The sequence below is a fragment of the Colius striatus genome, chromosome 2, assembly GCF_028858725.1.
Source record: "Colius striatus isolate bColStr4 chromosome 2, bColStr4.1.hap1, whole genome shotgun sequence".
Classification (NCBI taxonomy): Eukaryota; Metazoa; Chordata; class Aves; order Coliiformes; family Coliidae; genus Colius; species Colius striatus.
Window position 1 is genome coordinate 9589346 of NC_084760.1, and position 18747 is coordinate 9608092.

At 49.3% G+C, this 18747-nt stretch overlaps 1 protein-coding gene across 1 annotated transcript; it reads right to left on the reverse strand.

Annotated features, from left to right (window-relative positions):
• Positions 1-772: 772 nt before the first annotated feature.
• Positions 773-18296, reverse strand: SLC35A1 (solute carrier family 35 member A1). Its single transcript, XM_061989435.1, has 8 exons — positions 18177-18296; positions 14271-14448; positions 8161-8320; positions 7330-7482; positions 6800-6866; positions 3539-3715; positions 2280-2414; positions 773-1294 (listed from the first exon to the last, which is right to left on the reverse strand). Exons 1-8 carry the CDS (start codon positions 18283-18285, stop codon positions 1164-1166), a joined length of 1110 nt encoding a protein of 369 aa, XP_061845419.1. The 5' UTR covers positions 18286-18296; the 3' UTR covers positions 773-1163.
• Between the last annotated feature and the right edge of the window lie 451 nt (positions 18297-18747).

Here is an 18747-nt window from a genome sequence, read left to right on the forward strand (position 1 = left end):
GCACACAGCAGCTGGCAAAAGGCAGAGGGGAGAGCATCCTCTTCCCCTGGAACACAACTGAAGCATGGTTGTTACTGCTGTGTGTAACAGGTGGAATCGGGCTAAGACAGCAACTTAGTCACTTTTTTGACCTCACCTTGAAAGTAAACGTTGCCCAAACGCACCCGAGTTTGTTTTCCCTCAATGCTGAGTTGCATTTGCTGGAAGGCCTCAGAAAACGAGGGAGGAGGCTGGGATTGTACAGCTAGCACTCATAAATTAAATCAACACCTTTCAGGCATCCTTCTCTCTGCACAAAAACAATTAGAGAGAAAACATCCCGATAAAAATCTAGTTGTCACTTTGATTTGACTCATTGATACTTCAGCCAGCAATCTAAGAGCACGTGTGAACCTTCCCCCGTGCAGCTGGGGTTTGACAGAACACACAGCATAGAAGGATCCCTCTACCAGCTACAGCAGGCTTAAAAATCCCTGGGAAAGCATAAGAAAATCTGCAACTTTGGAGGAACACCAGCCTTTCTGTCTGACTTTTAAAATCAAACTGCAAGTGCCACTTATACTGACTTCTAGGTAAGTGATATTTCAAACATGGTTATTTCTGGTGGGACAGGTTATTCTGGTGTTAGGACATGTGAGGCTTCATTGCATGGAGGGGGAAAATAGTATTGATTAATCATAAAAACAGAAGGACTCTCTTCCTCTCGTATCTGTTACCTAGAAGAGAAAGTCTGTGTTGTTAACCAAACTGCCAGCTAGTTGTAGAGAAAACACTGGCAGCAAATTGCTCTTTTTAGTAGATTTTTATGAAGCTTTGAGGCATTTCTGCCCTCAGAGGGCAAGACAGTTTATCAAATATGCAAAGAACCAATTTCCCTCCATTATATACATTATATACAAGTGAGTGTTCAGTTCCTTCATCCTGCTTTCCTTGTGAGACTCGTGGTTGGCTGAGGTGAGTAAGTACCTTCAGGAGAATGCCCATCCAGCTCCTTGGCAGTAACGCAGCCTCTGCCACTGGAAACTTCCCCGTGTCAGACAGAACTAAGTGCTGCTCTCAGTCCATCCATCCCCCTTAAACTGTTCCATGACTAGCTTCAGGCTAAGTTTTATTAAAATAGGAAGGGTTTCTCAAAGTCCATGTGTCCATTTGTACAGACAAGGTCACACAGCAGCAAGCCTCTCTTTTGAGCTCTTTGTCTCTGAGGGCTGGATTGTGGTGGTGTCTTGTCGAGGTAATCCGTAGAGAGAAATGGAAATACACACCAGGATTGCACCCAGGGAGAAGGTAACAGCTGAAAGGCGATAAAGGAGAAGTTTAAACACTTCTGTATAAGAAGAAACCTTTAGAAGACAAAGCTCTGTAAATTATGATACCTGAATCACAGAGGCTTTCACAGAAAGAAAGTCACCAGTCCAGGTCAGAGCTGTGGCAACCATCAAGAAAAAGTTCTGCCAAGTGAGTTTGAAAAAGGAGCTGTGTTTTTCATCACTGGATTTAAGGTGCTCTTCTTCATCACTGATGAGCCACAGAATCACAGAACAGTAGGGGTTGGAAGGGACCTTTAGAGGTCATCTAGTCCAACTCCTTATGCAAACTTTCCTTAAGTTCCATCTCACTGATGCATCAGGAAGCTTGTTTTACCCCCATTACCCTGTACCATCTCTGGAGTATGGCAGGAAAATAAAGCACACCCAAAACTAAACAGTGCAGGACTGAACAGGAGCTACTGGGTACAGTATCAGACCCAGAATCCAAGAGGGAGAAAACCCTTTTGTAGTTGCAGAAGGGCCCAAAGCAATCTGCTGTTTCTTCTCAAACATAATCACCCCATCATTCATGAGTCCAGCTGCTGTTTGCCTTGCTCTAACGTGGTGGTGTCCACAGCAAAGAGGGAAGGTAAAAGTTCAGGCAGCAGTGGGTATAACCTCACAGGGATGTGTAAAACCCTTGCAGAAATAGCTAAGGAATTAATTTGGCATTGCCTGCACTAAACCCAACAGGAAACAGTAACTTCTGGACAGCAGTGTGAGGTAAACAGCTCCATCACACGCCCAAGGGCATCACAAAGCCACTTGTGGCTAAAGCTACCTGAACTCTCTGGCTGAGGCTCTGGAATGCCTCTGAGGGAGCAAATGCTGGCTGCAGAGAGCCAGCAGGTACCTCATGTGACACCACAGATGACACCTGAGTGCACAGGAGCCCTGGGGGAGCCCACATTAAAGCCAGATACAAAGGAGGGAAGCATGCACCTATGGCAAAGGCAAAAAGGCACTTACTTATCTGGAGGCCGAAGAGGATAACTGATGCCACAGTAGAAAGAAGGATGGCTGCTGCTGCAGAGAAGCCTTTCATAATGTTATCTGTGTACTTAACAACCACTGAGGTGTAGAGGCCACCTACACTGGCCAGAACTGGAAAGCAGACAACATGTTTCTGTTAGGAAAGGTGCAGTAGGTTACTCCTGAGATGACGCACTTTACCCCACTGGTGTACTCCCTGTAGGGGCTACGTCACCCAGCTTAACACAGTGCTCAGCACAACAGGACATCTGCAAGGCATCAAGTAGGTCAGACACGAGAGATCTAGAAATGACCTGCTCACTACTCAGTTATTTACACTACTGCTGTTCCAGCACCATTTCAAATTGAACAAGTGAACAGGTGCCAGAAAAAAAAAGATACTTTAAAATAAAATCCCTCAAAACACTAAAACCAACCAGTGTGTCAGGCTGAAATGTGTAGCTTCCAGCAATTGTGTCTTCACAGAATCACACAATGGTAGGGGTTGGAAGGGACCTCTAAAGATCATCCAGTCCAACCCAGCTGCTAAAGCAGGTCCCACCTAGATCAGGTCACATGGGAACGTGTCCAGGTGGGTCTTGAAAACCTCCAAGGAAGGAGCCTCCACACCCTCCCTGGGCAGCCTGTGCCAGGGCTCCCTCACCTCAACAGGAAAGAGGTGGAACTTTGTGTGTTCCAGCTTTTGTCCATTACCCTTTGTCCTGTCATTGAAGACTACAAAAAAAAGTGTTGTCCCATCCTCTTGACATCCACCTTTCAAATACTTGTAACTATTAATGAGATCCCCCCCTCAGTCTCCTCCAGACTAAACAGCCCCAGTTCCTGCAGCCTTTCCTCATAAGGAAGATGCTCCAGTCCCCTGATCATCTTGGTGGCCCTGTGCTGGACTCTCTCCAGCGGTTCTCTGTCTCTCTTGGGCTGAGGAGCCCAGAACTGGACACAGGACTCCAGATGAGGCCTCACCAGGGCAGAGGAGAGGGGGAGCAGAACCTCCCTTGACCTACTGCTCACACTCTTCTTGCTGCATCCCAGGCTGCCATTGGCCTTCTTGGCCACGAGGGCACATTGCTGGCTCATGGTTAGTTTATTATCAGTCAAGACTCCCAGGTGTCTCTCTGCAGAGCTGCTCTCCAGCAGGTCAATTCCCAGCCTGTCCTGGTGCATGGGGTTATTCCTCCCAAGTTTAGTCTTGGCTTAAAAAGCAAAACAAGACCCTAAACCCACAAGGTACTTACGGATTACAAACCAGACGGAGCACGTGTAGCCATAGAAAAACCCCTTCTCAAGAACTTGGGCTCCATCTGACATGTACACGCCAAATAAAGTCACCACAATCCCAGATAAGTACATCTGGATATTCCTCACCCACAAGGAGGTGTCTGAACTCTTTAAGACCTTCTCAAAATAAACTCCTAAAGACAAAAGAAAAAGACAAGAAAAGGATTTCAGCAGGACCAAGTGTCATCCCAAACAACTCCTGGTTCTGAGGGTTTAGAGCCAGACAGGACTACTGGAATCATCTCATCCTGCAGACTTCATAGCCACAGAAGCTGCCCACACCCAGGACCCAACCACACATCCTGCTGACGCATCTCTTCCGCAACAGGAGCATTGCAACGGGTACAGAACATCCAAACCAGCTTCTCTTTCTCTGCATGGTGGTTGTAACAATCCTCACTCACAACTGAAACTCCTGCTCGTTTCTGTTGGATTTGCCGTGCTTCTGTGCAGAAGTCTCTTCTGTACAACTCTACACCATTAAAGCTCCCATCCCTCACACGCTATTTGTGTATTTCAGTGTGATGCAGGACTCATTCTTTTCTCCTTCACTGGGGATACCTGGCAATAAAAAACCTAAAAACACAGGGTGGGACTAAATTACATCAGCACTGAGGCTGAAAATTCCTTGGGAGCCTTGTGCTTGCAGAATACTTGGCAGAGGAGTGGTGTTCTGTAACCACAGCTTCAGGGGATTACAAGGGCAAAGCAAAACCGATGCCTTCTGCTGATTGAAACTACAGATTGGTTGAGAGGAAATGGAATTCATTTTAATGTGAAGCTCTTGTTCAGTACCACGCTGCTGAGCATCACTTTTATGCTCTGCATTACTGAAACCCCTCAGATACTTTTCCATTGTTGTACAGGGAAGGGCTGTGTCAGACTAAGAGGCTGACAAGGCTGTGGCTGTCATGTCAGGGCTCTGCTTATCGTGGGAATCCCTCAGCATTTCCAAACCTACGGAGCAGCAGCAGGACACAGATCTTCTCAGCCTCTTCCATGGCCTCCTGCTGCAAGCCCTTAAAGTTTATTGCTGATTAATGTCACCCAGGATCCTTCATATAATAATAACAAGATGGCAGGGGTTGGAAGGGACTTTCAGAGATCATCTAGTCCAACCCCCCTGCAGAAGCAGGTTTACCTAGATCAGGTCACACAGGAACGTGTTCAAGTGGGTTTTGAAGACCTCCAGAGAAGGAGCCTCCACAACCCCTCTGGGCAGCCTGTGCCAGGGCTCCCTCACCTCAACAGGGAAACAGTTTTTCCTTATGTTTAAATGGAACTTTTTGTGTTCCAGTTTCTGTCCATTACCCCTTGTCCTGTCACTTGAGACAACAGAAGAAATACTTCTAAGTGTTAATGAGATCTCCCCTCAGTCTCCTCTTCTGCAGACTAAACAGCCCCAGTTCCTGCAGCCCTACCATTCTGTGATTCTATAAGGAAGATGCTCCAGTCCCCTGATCATCTTGGTGGCCCTGCACTGGACTCTCTCCAGCAATTCCCTGTCCCTCTTGAGCTGAGGAGCCCACAATTGGACACAGGACTCCAGATGAGGCCTCAGCAGGGCAGAGGAGAGGGGGAGCAGAACCTCCCTCAACCTGCTGGCCACACTCTTCTTGGTGCATCCCAGGTTGCCATTGGCTTTCTTGGCCAGGAGGGCACGTTGCTAGCATATGGCTACTTTGTTATCAACCAGCACTCCCAGGTCTCTCTCTGCAGAGCTGCTCTCCAGCAGGTCAATCCCCAGCATGTACTGGTGCATGGGGTTGTTCCTTCCCAGATGCAGGATTCTGCACTTGACCTTGTTAAACCTCATGAGGTTCTTCTCTGCCCAACTCTCCAGCCAGTCGAGATCCCGCTGAATGGCAGCACATATATGTCAGTTCCACATACTTTTCTCAAAAGTGGCACAGAGAAGAGAGCTGAGGTTAGAAGCCCCAGGCACACACTCCTCCTGAAACCCCTGAGCCTGTGTTAGATCTTGCTACTCTTAAATTCCTGAGAAATGCAATTTCTCACTTCATACACCACAGTGAATATTTATGGGGAATAAATTAAAGAGCAGATTTCTATTTCAAGGGTTCAAATAAGAAAAAAACCAACAAGGAAATATGATATTATTTCCTATGAATATGCATTTTTGAAGTCTAAACAATAGCATCAACAAACAACTGGTATTGTTAACGACTGCAGTGCTTAAAAGAACTCGCTTGGCTCAGAAGCATCTATTGAAATGAGTAAATTTATAACCTTCCAGGAAAAGCTGATTGTGCTTTACACAGTCTGATTTAGCATTTCTGCTTCCAAGTGCCCATTTCACTGAAAAGACACCAAACAACCAAGAATGACACCTTCCTCCTTTCCTCTCCTGCCAGCCAGGTTTTCCAGAGGCAACAAGCGTGCATGCTCAGCACACAGTGATTCGTGCAGGACTGTATGGTACTAAAGGTGAGAGATAGTGCCATGTTTTCTTAGAGGGAGGGGGAAGAGTCCAGTTTACAGCCAGGGAAATACACCCCTGAGAGCCAAATTGCAAATTGCGTAGGAAATTGTACTTCTTTATTTCTGAGCACCAGCTCACATGTCCTTAAGTTCTGTTCTTCTGCAGAAGCCAGAGAAAAACTAGTCTGAAGGGAAATGCTGGTTGAAGAACAAAACTAAACCAAACCAAAAATCCACCAGGCAGTTTATGTAAGCTTCCTGCTACTCATCTTCCTCTCTGCCTTACTCATGCTGCCTCTGCATCTCAGGTTTACCACCTACAGGACTATGGCAATGTGTATTCAGAGCTCAGCTAGGGCAAGAACTGAGTGAGGAGTTCAATTCCCCTTATGAAAAAGCCACATCTCCTGTGATCACCAGCTAGTCACTGTAAAGCCAGCTTTAGAAAACTGATGTACATTAATGAATTGCACTGACTCTGTAATGGATGTTCCCTACAGGGTTATTCTAAGCATTTTGGAAGACACTCCCACGTGCAAAGCAGCTTTCTAAATGACATCGTGTCAAACCAATAGTACGTGCTCCCAGCCATCAGCTTGACAACCAGAATAAACCACGTCAGGAACCTGTCATAAGTACTGCAAGGGGAAGGGGATCAAGTCCTTTTGTATCTTCGAATCTCCAAACACAGGGAACTAATGCAGAATGTTCTGGTTTAAACATCCTGAGCTCTCCAGTCCTTTTGATGTGAGCCATGTAAAGAAACACTACTGTACCTGCAAATCCTGAGCAGAACACGGCGATGGTGATGGCTCCAAAGCCCAGCCACGGGTTCTGCTCCACCTGCAACACCAACAGTTGGTTTAAAAAGTGTGTAGGAATCGACAGGCAGCATTTCCAGAGCTACTTCCTTGAGTACAGCAAAGTGTTTCCATTCCAAGTTCTCTGCTCCAACAATCCCAAGGATGCCAAGGCCAACTGCTGGAAACAATGTATCACTCAGCTACTCCTACAAAGCTGCCTTAGACTCATGATGATGATGATGACTGTTAGTAATTTATACTAATTGTAACAATCTGTTGCCTTTCCAACAAGGGAAGCTGGAGCAATACCAGGAGCCTGCTTGAACTGGCGTAGGAGAGAGTTGAAAGCAAACTCAAACTAGTGGTTTCATGAAGTGGCTGGAAACTGGAAACAGATATTGCTGTAGGGAGACCTCACCTCAATGTCAGGTGCTGGGAAGTGAAAGACAAAGCATATAGCAAGTTTATTCTTCCTTGTGAAGTGGCAAAACGTAAAGCCTTACCTGTACTTTGGTAGCCTGAGCAGGCTCCCACTGCACAAGGCAAACGCCACCACACAGCATGAAGACAGAGAACCACTGCAACTTACTAAGGGTACGGCTTAGCATCAGGACAGTACACAAAGCTGTACAAGGGATCTTCAGCTGGTACATCACCTAAAAAAGGACAGCAATATAGTACAGAGCATGTGGTACTATAAACTCCTCCAAAATAAGGAAATGAAATACAGAGTTCAACTGCAGAACGACAACATTTCATAGAATCATAGAATCTATGAATCAGGGGTTGGAAAGGACCTTTAGAGATCATCTAGTCCAACCTCCCTGCAGGAGCAGGGTCACCTAGATCAGGTCACACAGAAACATGTTCAGGTGGGTCTTGAAGACCTCTAAGGAAGGAGCCTCCACAACCCCTCTGGGCAGCCTGTGCCAGGGCTCTCTCAACTCACAGTGAAATAGTTTTTTCTTATGTTTAAGTGGAACTTTTTGTGTTCCAGCTTCATCCCATTACCCCTTGTCCTGTCACTAGCCACTACAGAAAACCAACCTCCTGACACCCACCCTTTAGATATCAATTTGACATCAATCCATTTCCTACGGATCCCTGGGGTTTCATACCACTGCCAGTTAGATGAAAGGGGACGTGCAGTGACTCCAGCAGGGAGCGGGCCAGCTCAGAAAGGCAGCGTGCTGCCACAGAGGCTGTGCTCTGACGGAACAAAGCATCCTCTGGCTTTGAAAGCTGAGGCTGAAGAGGGGGCTGTGAGCACCTCGCCTTCCCAAACAGCCAAGAGACGGGTATTTACAGAGCAGGTACTGACAGACAAAGGTTACCTGGTAGACAGCTGCATCCAAGTTGCTAAGGGCCACAAATGCCATGTTGTTTTGAACAGCATACACCACAGATGGAACACTTAATTTGAGCAGTTCTGTAACACTTCCAAATACATTTTCTTTCAAAGATGTTATTAACCTTGCTGGGCTGCCAGTTTCCCTGCAAAATAAAACATGAATAGAACTGGGGGCTCTTCTGCTCTTCGAAAGCAGAAATCAAATCAATGAATCCTTTGGGAAGGCTGAAAATGTGTTCTCAACTATCAGTTGTACCTTCTGCTCAAGAAAGAAAAACTAACTGGGAAAAAACAGTGAGGTTATAAAAAAGTAGAAAGCCCTGAGGGTGAAGGAGGCATTCTGGAAGCAGGAGGTTAGATGCATTAATGTGTACTAGAGTAAACAACAACCATGAACACTGTCAACAGTGAGTAAGTCACTGCAGCAGGACAGATGGCTGTCATCCCGCTCTGCCCCTTTTTTTTTGAGGGGTACTAATGTTTCTGTGTGATGTCAAATGCCTGTGACTTTGCAGATCCAATTTAAACTGGGCCATAGCTGCCATTCCTCAGACCAGTCTGGGTGCCTCTGCCCATCACACTGCAGGTTCACAGAATCACAGGCTGGTAGGGCTTGGAAGGACCAGTAAAGATCATCAGGTCCAACTCCCCTGCTAAAGCAAGTCGACCTAGATCAGGCTTCCCACATCTTCTCTGTGCAACTGCAGGCATTGTGGTACACGGGGGTGCTCCTTCTGGTTCTCCCCTTCAGCCTGCTCCACAGCTGATTGAAGCTGACCTCTGCACTGATAGTTCTCCTGCATCATTTGTACATCAGGCTGACATTTCTTGCTTCCTCATCGCTGCTACTCAAGTCTTCCAGTTCCCTTCCCAGCTCTCCTTGAGTCTTACATTCCCCTTTACCATTCTTCTCTCATTTTTCTACTGACAAGTACCAACATCCAAACTGAGTCCCGTCCCCTCCCGCAGGCATCTCCACTCGCAACCTGCATTGCTCTCAAACTGCACACTCCATTTTCATTGCTGCCATTACACATGCATACAAACAAATGTCCCTCAGTGCTCCAGGATCCCAATTCCCCACATTTCACCCATGTCCCAACAAATGCGTGTCACCTACCTGCCCCAAACTCTTATTAGCAATTATCAAAGCTGTCACTCTATGCCCCAGGCTCCTTCATTTACCATCGTGTTTCCACATATTTTCCATTCCGTTCCTGATCAACCCCTTAACTCTGTGCTCCAGGTTCATCTCAGGAAGCTCTGTAAGTCCAGTCACATTCTGAGACACAGATTTGGGCCTTTAACTTCTGGCATGTGTGAAATATGTGTGTGTTAGGTCCTACTGCAGTCAGAGGAGTCCAGAGAGCCAGACTTGCTGCTTAATTTGGCTTGAATGGTTCTCTGGACTCTACTGAGAGATGTTAATCATGTTCATTATGTCAATATTGTTATAACATGGTACGTCAAGCATCCCTTCCACACGCCCAGAGGGGTTGTGGAGGCTCCTTCCTTGGAGGTCTTCAAGACCCACCTGGACACGTTCCTATGTGACCTGATCTAGGTGACCCTGCTTCTGCAGGGGGGTTGGACTAGATAATCTCTAAAGGTCCCTTCCAACCCCTACCATTCTATGATTCTGTGATTCTAATGACAACCAGTTTTGTTACAGAAACACCTGTTTCTTAGAAAAGCTGAAGTATCCTTTTCTTCATCCATTGCTAAGCTACATGGCCCACCTAAGAATGCAGAGAACCGTGCTGGTCTGGGCTGGAGCAGAGTTAATTTTCTTCCTAGTAGCTGGTACAGGGCTGTGGTTTGGATTTGTGCTAGAAACAGTGTTGAACACACAGGGATGTTTTGATTATTGCTGAGCAGTGCTTGTGCAGCATCAAAGCCTGTCTGTTTCTCACCCTGCCCTGACAGATGATGGGCTGGGGGGGCACAAGAAGCCGAGGGGTTGGGCATGGCCGGGACAGCTGACCCCAACTAGCCCAAGGGCTATTCCATACCTTAGTATGTCATGCCCAGTATATGAATTGAAGGAAGGAGGAGGAAAGGGAAGGACATTCAGAGTCATGGGGTTTGTCTTTCCAAGTCAGCATTAGGTGTGATGGAGCCCTGCTGTCCTGCAGAGAGCCTGCTGAGGGGAAGCAGGGAATGAATTCCTTGGTTTGCTTTGCTCGTGTGTGTGGCTTTTGCTTTACCTACAACACTGTCTTTATCTCAATGAGTTGTCTCACTTTTACTCCTCTGATGCTCTCCCCCATCCCACTGAGGGAAAGGGTTATGAGTGTGCAGCTGCATGGTGCTCAGTTGCTGGCTGGGGTTAGACCACGACATCAGAACTCCCACAGAGCCAACCGGACTCACATAAATACGAGAAGTCAAGAGAATGGCTGAGTAAACAATGAGCACAGCTTAAACTATCATAAACTTCTCTTTTGCCTATCTTTTGGCATTTATTCATGGGAGAAACCTTAAAAGCAAACACAGTGAAGGCGCAGCGTAAGGATGTGTTAGAAAACAAACCCTGAAGCCGGAACAATGCCGGAGCCATGCTGCAGTATCCTGGAGATTGCAGTCATCAGCGCTGGCTGCTTCAGAAAGAAAAGGTACCCACCCCAATGCATCCTGCTGAACAGGAAAACCAGATTGTATGCTGTCTTCCAGATGGTTGGTAAACTACAAAGCCAACTTGCCTGGGGTGAGACAAATTGGCTAGGACTTTAAAATCGGAGGAAGCTGTAAAGGAGGCACTGAAGGAAACTACGCTGGAATTTATGCTGTTCAGCACATTTGTTAAGTGATCTAAACTGGGAGATTACTAGGAAATTGGCAACTTTTGCTGATTATGTTCAATTATATGTGACATCCAAAAGCAAAGTTTTGATAGTGAGAGTTGTCTCTCACTACATCGAGCAGAACTCACCGGATCTTTTGCCATTTGAGAAACAGCTCTGTAGTGGTCTTGCCTGGGTCAGGTTTTGGTAGTGGGGGAAGCTACAGGGGTGGCTTTAGCTGCCAGAAGCTTCCCCTGTAGCTGACAGGGCTAATGCCAGTCAGTTCTAAGATGGATCCACAGCTGACCCAGGCCTGGCCAGTTAGTGACTGAGGTAACACCTCTGCCAATAATGTATTTGAGAAGTTGCTGGGCAGTTGCTAAACTGCAGCAGCAACAGGGAGGGAGAATGTGAGAACATCTCTGCAGACACCAAGGTCAGTGGAGAAGGAGAGGGAGGAGGGTGCTTAGGCCCTGGAAGAAAGACTCCCCTGTGCCCTGTGGTGAGGACCATGGTGAGGCAGCTGTGTCCCTGCAGCCCATGGAGGCCACTGGGGAGCACAGACCCACTTGCAGCCCGTGGAGGAGCCCACATTGGAGCGGGTGGATGCCTGAAGGAGGCTGTGACTCTGTGGGAAGCTCACCCTGGAGCCAGATCCTGGCAGGAGCTGGGAGTCCATGGAGAGAGAGGAGCCCACACTAGAGCAGGTTTGCTGTCAGGACTTGTGACCTTGTGAGGGACTCAGGCTGGAGCAGTCTGTCCCTGAAGGACTGTTCTCCTGCTGGGTGACCCACACTGGGGCAGGGTGTGAGGAGCTGCCCCCGTAGCAGGCCCTATGCTGGAGCAGTTTGTGAGGAACTGTAGCCCATGGAAGGAGCCACGCTGGAGAAGTTGGTGAGGGACTGTCTCCCATGAGAGGGACCCCACAGTGTAACAGTGGGAAGTGTGAGGAGGCCTCACCCTGAGAAGCAGCAGCGGCAAAGTCCATCTGTAATGAACTGACCACAACCCCCATCCCTTGCACTGCTTGAGGGAGAGGAGGGAGAGTCCTGGGAAGAGGAGGAGTGGAGGGAGGTGTTTTAAGATTCAGCTTTATTTCTCATCTCCCTGTTCTGATGGTTCATTAACAAATCAAACCATTTCTCCCCAAGTAGAGTCTGTTTTGCCCATGACACTAACTGCTGAGAGATCTCCCTGTCCTTATCTCAATTCACACACCTCTCGTTATATTTCTCTCTTCCCTGTCCAGTTTAGTGGGGGGAGTGAGAGAATGACTTGGTGGGCACCTGGCACCCAGCCAGGGCTAAACCACCACAAGCTCAGTTACCTGGACAGCACAGGCATGCACCTACACCCACCAGCATATAGGACATCCTACTAAGAAGAGGAGAGCACAGCTTGATGAATAGTGTCTGCTGGCACCCATCACGCTCAGCTACAGAGAATAAACACTATCTGGCCAGATCAGAATAGGTGTTATAACCTTCAGAATAGGTGTCATAACCTTCAAACAGCTCAGTGCATCTGACTCATCCCATTTTAACTGGAAAATAATGTTCTGTCAATCAATGAGAAAGAAGCTTTGGAAATGGCAAACTCAAAACACAGCAACCATCTCTAAACCAGTTATGGGCATTCAGGAAAGGGATGTGAGTAGCTCTCCAACAGCACCAGCTCCAGGCTCACTGTGTTCAGAGAAATGAGCTACATGACAAATCACAGACTCATTACAGTTGGAAAAGACCTTTAAGATCACTGAGTTGAACCACTCACCTCACACTGCCAATCCCACCACTAACCTAAACCATGGCAGCACCTTCACCCCTCTGCCCAAGGCCACACGGCACGTTCACATCCCAAATGCTGCACAGAGCTCTGGATCCCGTGTCAAATGGGATGTAACACCACTGCAAACGCTGTAGGGATGGGTACTGGAACTCCCAGTTTAGAATATAAATGAAGACACAATACAGATCTGCAGAGATATGAAAATGAAGGCAGGAAGACTATTCATGCTGTCAACACAAGGTGACAGAATCCAGTGAGACTGACAAAGTGCTATTAAAAAGGACTTTTTCAGATACCAAGTCCTTATACTGCAGAAGTCATTTCACAGATACAGTAAGGGCTAACAGGTCAAAGGGAAACTGGACAATGTCACAGAGGACAGGATTGTTTGAGGCTGCAATCCCAGCACACACAGCACCTGGGCTGGGAAATCCACCAGTTTCTGCCACTACCAAAGGCAAGTTCAGCCCACCCTTGCCTGCTTGACTTGACACAAGCTGCTGTAGCCTCCACAAAACAGGCTGGATCAGGATCCATGGTGGCCACAATGCTGTGAGAACCACAGCACAACCCCTCATCAGCAGAGACACTTCTGCCAACATCATGTGCTGGCAGGGTGAGAAGCCCAGGGTGCACAAACAGAAACACAGACATTTGCCCCCGTTCACACTTTGCCTTTTCTAAAGGCAGTTTGCCACAGCAAACAGACACTGTCTCGTCCCTAAAGCATGTAAAAGTGTCATTTTGATGTTCAGTAGAAAAGATCTGATCAAAATCTGAAGCACAGCACCTGAGTTCATGATCCTCCATCACAAAACAGCCTATAGCCTTCTGATGGACCAAAAAGCCACAAAGAGTCAGGCAAAGACCCTTGAAGAACAAATTCTGCCACAACAGCCAGAGCTAGGCTTTGGGGAAATCCACCATGTAAAGGTTCTTCCAAGGAAGGATGTAGCATGGGGAAGCCAAGAGGAGAGACAGCGAGCAGACCAGTGGGCTCCCTACTTCAAATGCTCATGTGTGGACTGAGGTTCTGGGTCTTTGCAGCAGTCTGGGATTACAGAAGCTCTAATAGTAACTTTCTGACCATGGTCTTCTCAGCATTGATCCCCCAGGTTAAGAAAGAGAGCAAAATGTCTGTAGAAATACTGGCTGGGAAAATTTATGAGCAGCAGCATTCCAATTTAAAAATAACCCACCAGACAACGGCTCACAGTCCAGCTTTCATCTACCCCCAGGTTTTAACAGACCCAGACCATCACAGACAATCCATGCTGACATTCTGAACCTGTTCCAAAGCATATAAAACCAGAAAATACGCAGAAAGGACACACCTAGATTGTGCTGTTTACAAAGCAGTTTCAGTTGAGGACTCACAAGCTGTAGCTCACTGTAAAATGACTCTTCCCTGGCGTGGCTATCCAGCCACGTTCTCAAATGTATCTGTACTTCAGTATCTGAGAATCTAGGGTTAGAAGCCAGGCTTGGTTTTCAAAACACCCATTAGCATTCTCACACTTACCTAGCCAAGATGCCCACGCTCAAGAACAACTTGATCACTTCAGTGATGCACACGGCCGTGGTTGAGAAGTAGAGCTCTGTCTGCACCGTCCTTGTGTACCGCAACATGACCGTGTACATGGCAGCAACCAGGGTCATCACGGCCAGGCAGTACAACTTGAACAGTAAGCTGACATTTTCTGAAAGAAAAGAGAGATGACAATTCAGCATGCCCTTCCTTTGAGTTTAAGAACTGAATCAGGGTGTTGTGCAGCTGGAGGGCTGTGTCCAATACTACTGTGGCAGCACACAGTAATTACAATGTTGTGGAACGCCTCCTGTGAAGAGCTGAAGTTGGATTTTAAAGTCTCTGCTCAAATTACCTTGTGGAGGGACTTCAAGTGTTTGAAAATCACAGAATCTCAAGGGCTGGAAGGGACCTCAAAAGATCATCCAGTCCAACCCCTCTGCCAGAGCAGGACCACCCAGAGTAGGTCACACAGGAACTCATCCAGGTGGGTTTGAATGCCTCCAGAGAAGGAGACTCCACAGCCCATCTGGGCAGCGCCTTCCAGTGCGCTCTCAACTCAACAGGGGAGAAGTTTTTCCTCGTGTTTCTTTGAAACCTCTTGTGTTCCAGCTTGTACCCATTGCCCCTTGTCCTATCATTGGCCATCACTGAGAACAGCCTGGCTCCATCCTCCTCACACCCACCCTTTGTGTATTTGTAAACATGAATGAGGTCACCCCTCAGCCTCCTCCAAGCTGAAGAGCCCCAGCTCCCTCAGCCTTTCATCATCAGTGCTCCACTCCATCATCTTTGTGGTCCTCTTGCCCTCATAATCATCCTTCGTTGTAGAAAAACTAGTCATAGACTAATATTTGTCTCATAGTAATGGAAAAGTCTTTCTGTGCTTTCCTCCTTAGCTGATACCAAGTGCTTGCTCTGGATTAGCAGCAGATCCTTTCCACAGGCTGTACTGAAGTCTGACACAAAGAGCAGTGGCAGACTTGTAAAAGCAAAGAGGGAGGAAGTTCGCTATCAGCAGAGGGAATCAATCCTACAAATCTTAGTAAATAAGGCAGCATTTACTTCAGCCTTATTTTCCACCTAAGTTAGTAAAAGAAGAGAACAGAAATTGCTCAGAACAGTGATGGGACTTGTGTCCAGTTCTGGGCTCCTCAGCTCAAGAGGGACAGGGAAGTGCTGGAGAGAGGCCAGCACAGGGCCACCAAGATGATCAGGGGACTGGAGCATCTTCCTGATGAGGAAAAGCTGTGGGAACTGGGGCTGTTTAGTCTGAAGAAGAGGAGACTGAGGGGGGATCTCATTAATATTTACAACTATCTAGAGGGTGGGTGTCAGGAGGTTGGGGCAGCACTTTTTTCTTTTGTATCCAGTGACAGGACGAGGGGTAATGTAATGAAGCGGGAACACAAGACGTTCCATTGAAACATAAGGAAGAACTCTGTGCCTGCTGAGGTGAGGGAGCCCTGGCACAGGCTGCCCAGGGAGGGTGTGGAGGCTCCTTCTCTGGAGGTTTTCAAACCCATGTGGACACATTCCTGTGTGACCTGCTTTGGCGGGGGGGGGTTGGACTAGATGATCTCTAAAGGTCCCTTCCAACCCCTACCATTCTGTGATTCTGTGACTTCACACAAAGGGCTTTCTTGAAAAACTACTCACCATAGAGAACACCAAGGGTACGGTTATTCAAGTAAATCAAGCCATATAAGGAGGACATTTCATCCCCTCCCTCTTCCCCACCACTATACTCCCACAACAGCAGCAATTCCTGTAACAGTTTTGCCCTGGACCAACTCCTCTGAGGTGTAATTTGGGAGCTGGCAAGAGGCAGTTTTTCACAGAGCAGCCCTCTCCATAAGGCCTGGGAGTTTCAGAGGGCGGATGTGGCCAGGCCACGCCAGCTCATGCCTGTGTCAGAGGACAGCCAGGACCACATCCGTGTCAGTGAGGAGAACAGCATGTAACTCCAAGCAGGGCTCCTCTGCATGAAGACACGACCAACAACACGAGGCATCAGCAGATGTGGGGGGTCCACAAAACCACTTTTCAAACTGGTAAATTACTCTTTGTTCTGTAGGGCATCTGATGGGTGGAGGTTGCTCCTTCGGGCAGCATCCTCTGAGCGTTACCTGGCATGTTCTGAACATCCTAAAGAAACCTACTTTAACTGGTAGAAGTTTATGTTCCTCTGCTGATTAGGGAGAGAGCTAACAGATAAGCTCCGGGCAGACTTGTAATAGCTTTGTTCATTTAATATGGAAATGAAGTGCTGAATCCAGGGGAAACGATGTTTTGGTTCCTTTTTCCCTCAAGCCAGCCACGTCTTCTATTGCATAACATTTCTGCAAGGTACAGTTAATACCTCCTGAAGCAGCAATCGGTTAAATTAGCTACTTCCTTAGAGATAAAAATCTTATCCACGTCAGTAACCACTTTTAAAAGGTAGAGCCAATTAGTTTTTGGACTAATAACTGCTTAAAAGAGACTTAGGAGCTGTAATCCATTTTTAAATTAAGTTTGGATTGTGGGGAAGGGTGGTGGGAAACCAAGGGCAAAACAACCACTGAACAAAATTAACCCTGTCCGGTTTTCAGTGTCTTTTCTGGTGATATTTTAGTGCTCACAGAAATGACAGTCACAACATGTTTTTACACATTAAGAGTTTAGAGTCTATGCACTATTGGGCTGAACCTAAACTTAATCCCTGCTTATATTAAACACTCCTTAAAAAATAAACAAGTGCCCCCATTTAGCAACAGTTTGCAAACTTGGGTCAACCATATGAGACAGGACATAAGCCAGTGACTATACCAGACAGTTCTAGCATCCTGTAAAAAGCTATTTGTTGTGAGCTTTCAGCCTGAACATTTCTCCAGCCCGGCTCACACGTCTGCGTGGGCAGCAGTGCAGCACTGGGAGCAGAAGCAGGGGCATCCAAGTCATCTGCTGGTAACTCTGAGCTTATACCAGCTAGACAAAAAAGAGAACTGAAAGCAGCTGTTGTTTCTCTCCCAGACTTTTCCACTGGCTTTAGTAAATCGCACTGGAACGAGACAATTTCTAGCAAGAGAGTCCAGACGGGCCAAAAGCCTCAGGGTATGAACTGCGGGCCTCCCACACATCCCCACAGCTCATCTGACCGCTCTTCGGAACGGCAGCCCAAGGCAGCCGGGGCGATGGGCGCCTCAGACCCCGTCCCACACACACGGCACGGAGGGTCCCCTCTTGCGGCTCCCCCGCCGCGGGACAGGCGTCGCGTTCCCGGAGGGTTCCAGGCCGCCTGCCTTGCCCGGGAGCTCCAGCGCCGTGCCACACACACACACACCCCCCGCGACCCGTGTGCATGGAGGGCCACCCGCGGCACACAGCCGAGGAGCAAAGGGGTGCCCGAGCACCGCCGGGCCTCGGGACATCGGGCTGAGCCCCGGCAGCGTCGCGCCACGTTCCAGCGCTCTCAGAGCGGGAAGCGGTGACCGAGGAGCCGCGGCCCCGGACACGGCTGCGGCTGAGGGGGGCCGGCGGTGGCCCAGGGGAGACCCCAGCCGGGAGCACCAGCAGGCGCCGGCCCGCGCCTCGCTGCGGCCGGAGGGGCGGCGGGGGCTCCCGAGCCGCGGCCGCCAGAGGCGGCAGGAGCGGAGCGGGAAGGCGGGGCGGGGGGCAGAGGGCAGAGCCCCTCCCCGGCGCGGCCCCGCGCCCCCTCGCAGCCGCTTCCCCCCACGCCCGCGGTGGCGGCGCCCGGCGCCGCAGCCCCCGGCGGGGAGGGCAGTTCCACTCCCGCTGGGGTGGGGGGCGCGGCGGGCACCGCCGGCGCGCGGGGCGCGCTTCGTCTTGGCGGGGGCGGGCCCGGCCTCTTTCTTCGGCTGTGCTGACCCGCGGCGCCCCGCTCCGTGCGGCTCTCACCTTTCGGAGGCGACATGGTGCCCGCAGAAAGAGCCGAGAGCGCCGGGCCCGAGCCCTTCCCCGCGCCGCGCCGGAGCCCTTCCCCGCGCCGCTCCTCCCATCGCACCATAGAGCGCGGCGCGGCTGGATAGAGCGCCCGCCTCCCTCGTTTCACCATCGAGTCGGCGCTGCGGAGGGAGGGGCTCGTCCCCCGCGGCCTGCGCCGAGGTGAGCGGAAAGGGCGGGTGAGCGCGGGAGCCGCGGGCAGCGCCGGGCCCGGCCCCAGCCCCACCGGCCGCACCGCCGCGGGGTGCTGCCCCCGGCCCGCCGCGCCGCCCGTGCCAAGGCAGCGGCAGGCGGAGCGGTGCCACCGGCTGCGCGGCGGCGGCAGCAAACGCGCCGGGGCACGGTACTGACTGTACTGAGGCACGCAAAGCACTGGCTGAAGCTTACGAACATCCACAGTCTTCGGGGGGGGGGGGGGGGCATTAAGAAGAATGTGGGCAGCAGGTTCTGCTCCCCCTCTCCTCTGCCCTGCTGAGGCCTCATCTGCAGTCCTGTGTCCAGTTCTGGGCTCCTCAGCTCAAGAGGG

Bases quoted from the DNA above. Each gene is read 5' to 3' on its own strand.
- SLC35A1 (XM_061989435.1), bottom strand. From the start codon at position 18,285: ATGGTGCGATGGGAGGAGCGGCGCGGGGAAGGGCTCCGGCGCGGCGCG. The intron at 14,449-18,176 runs GTGAGAGCCGCA...CTTTTCTTTCAG, and splicing joins CACCATGTCGCCTCCGAAAG to AAAATGTCAGCTTACTGTTC. The intron at 8,321-14,270 runs GTAAGTGTGAGA...TTTATTTTGCAG, and splicing joins AGCGTGGGCATCTTGGCTAG to GGAAACTGGCAGCCCAGCAA.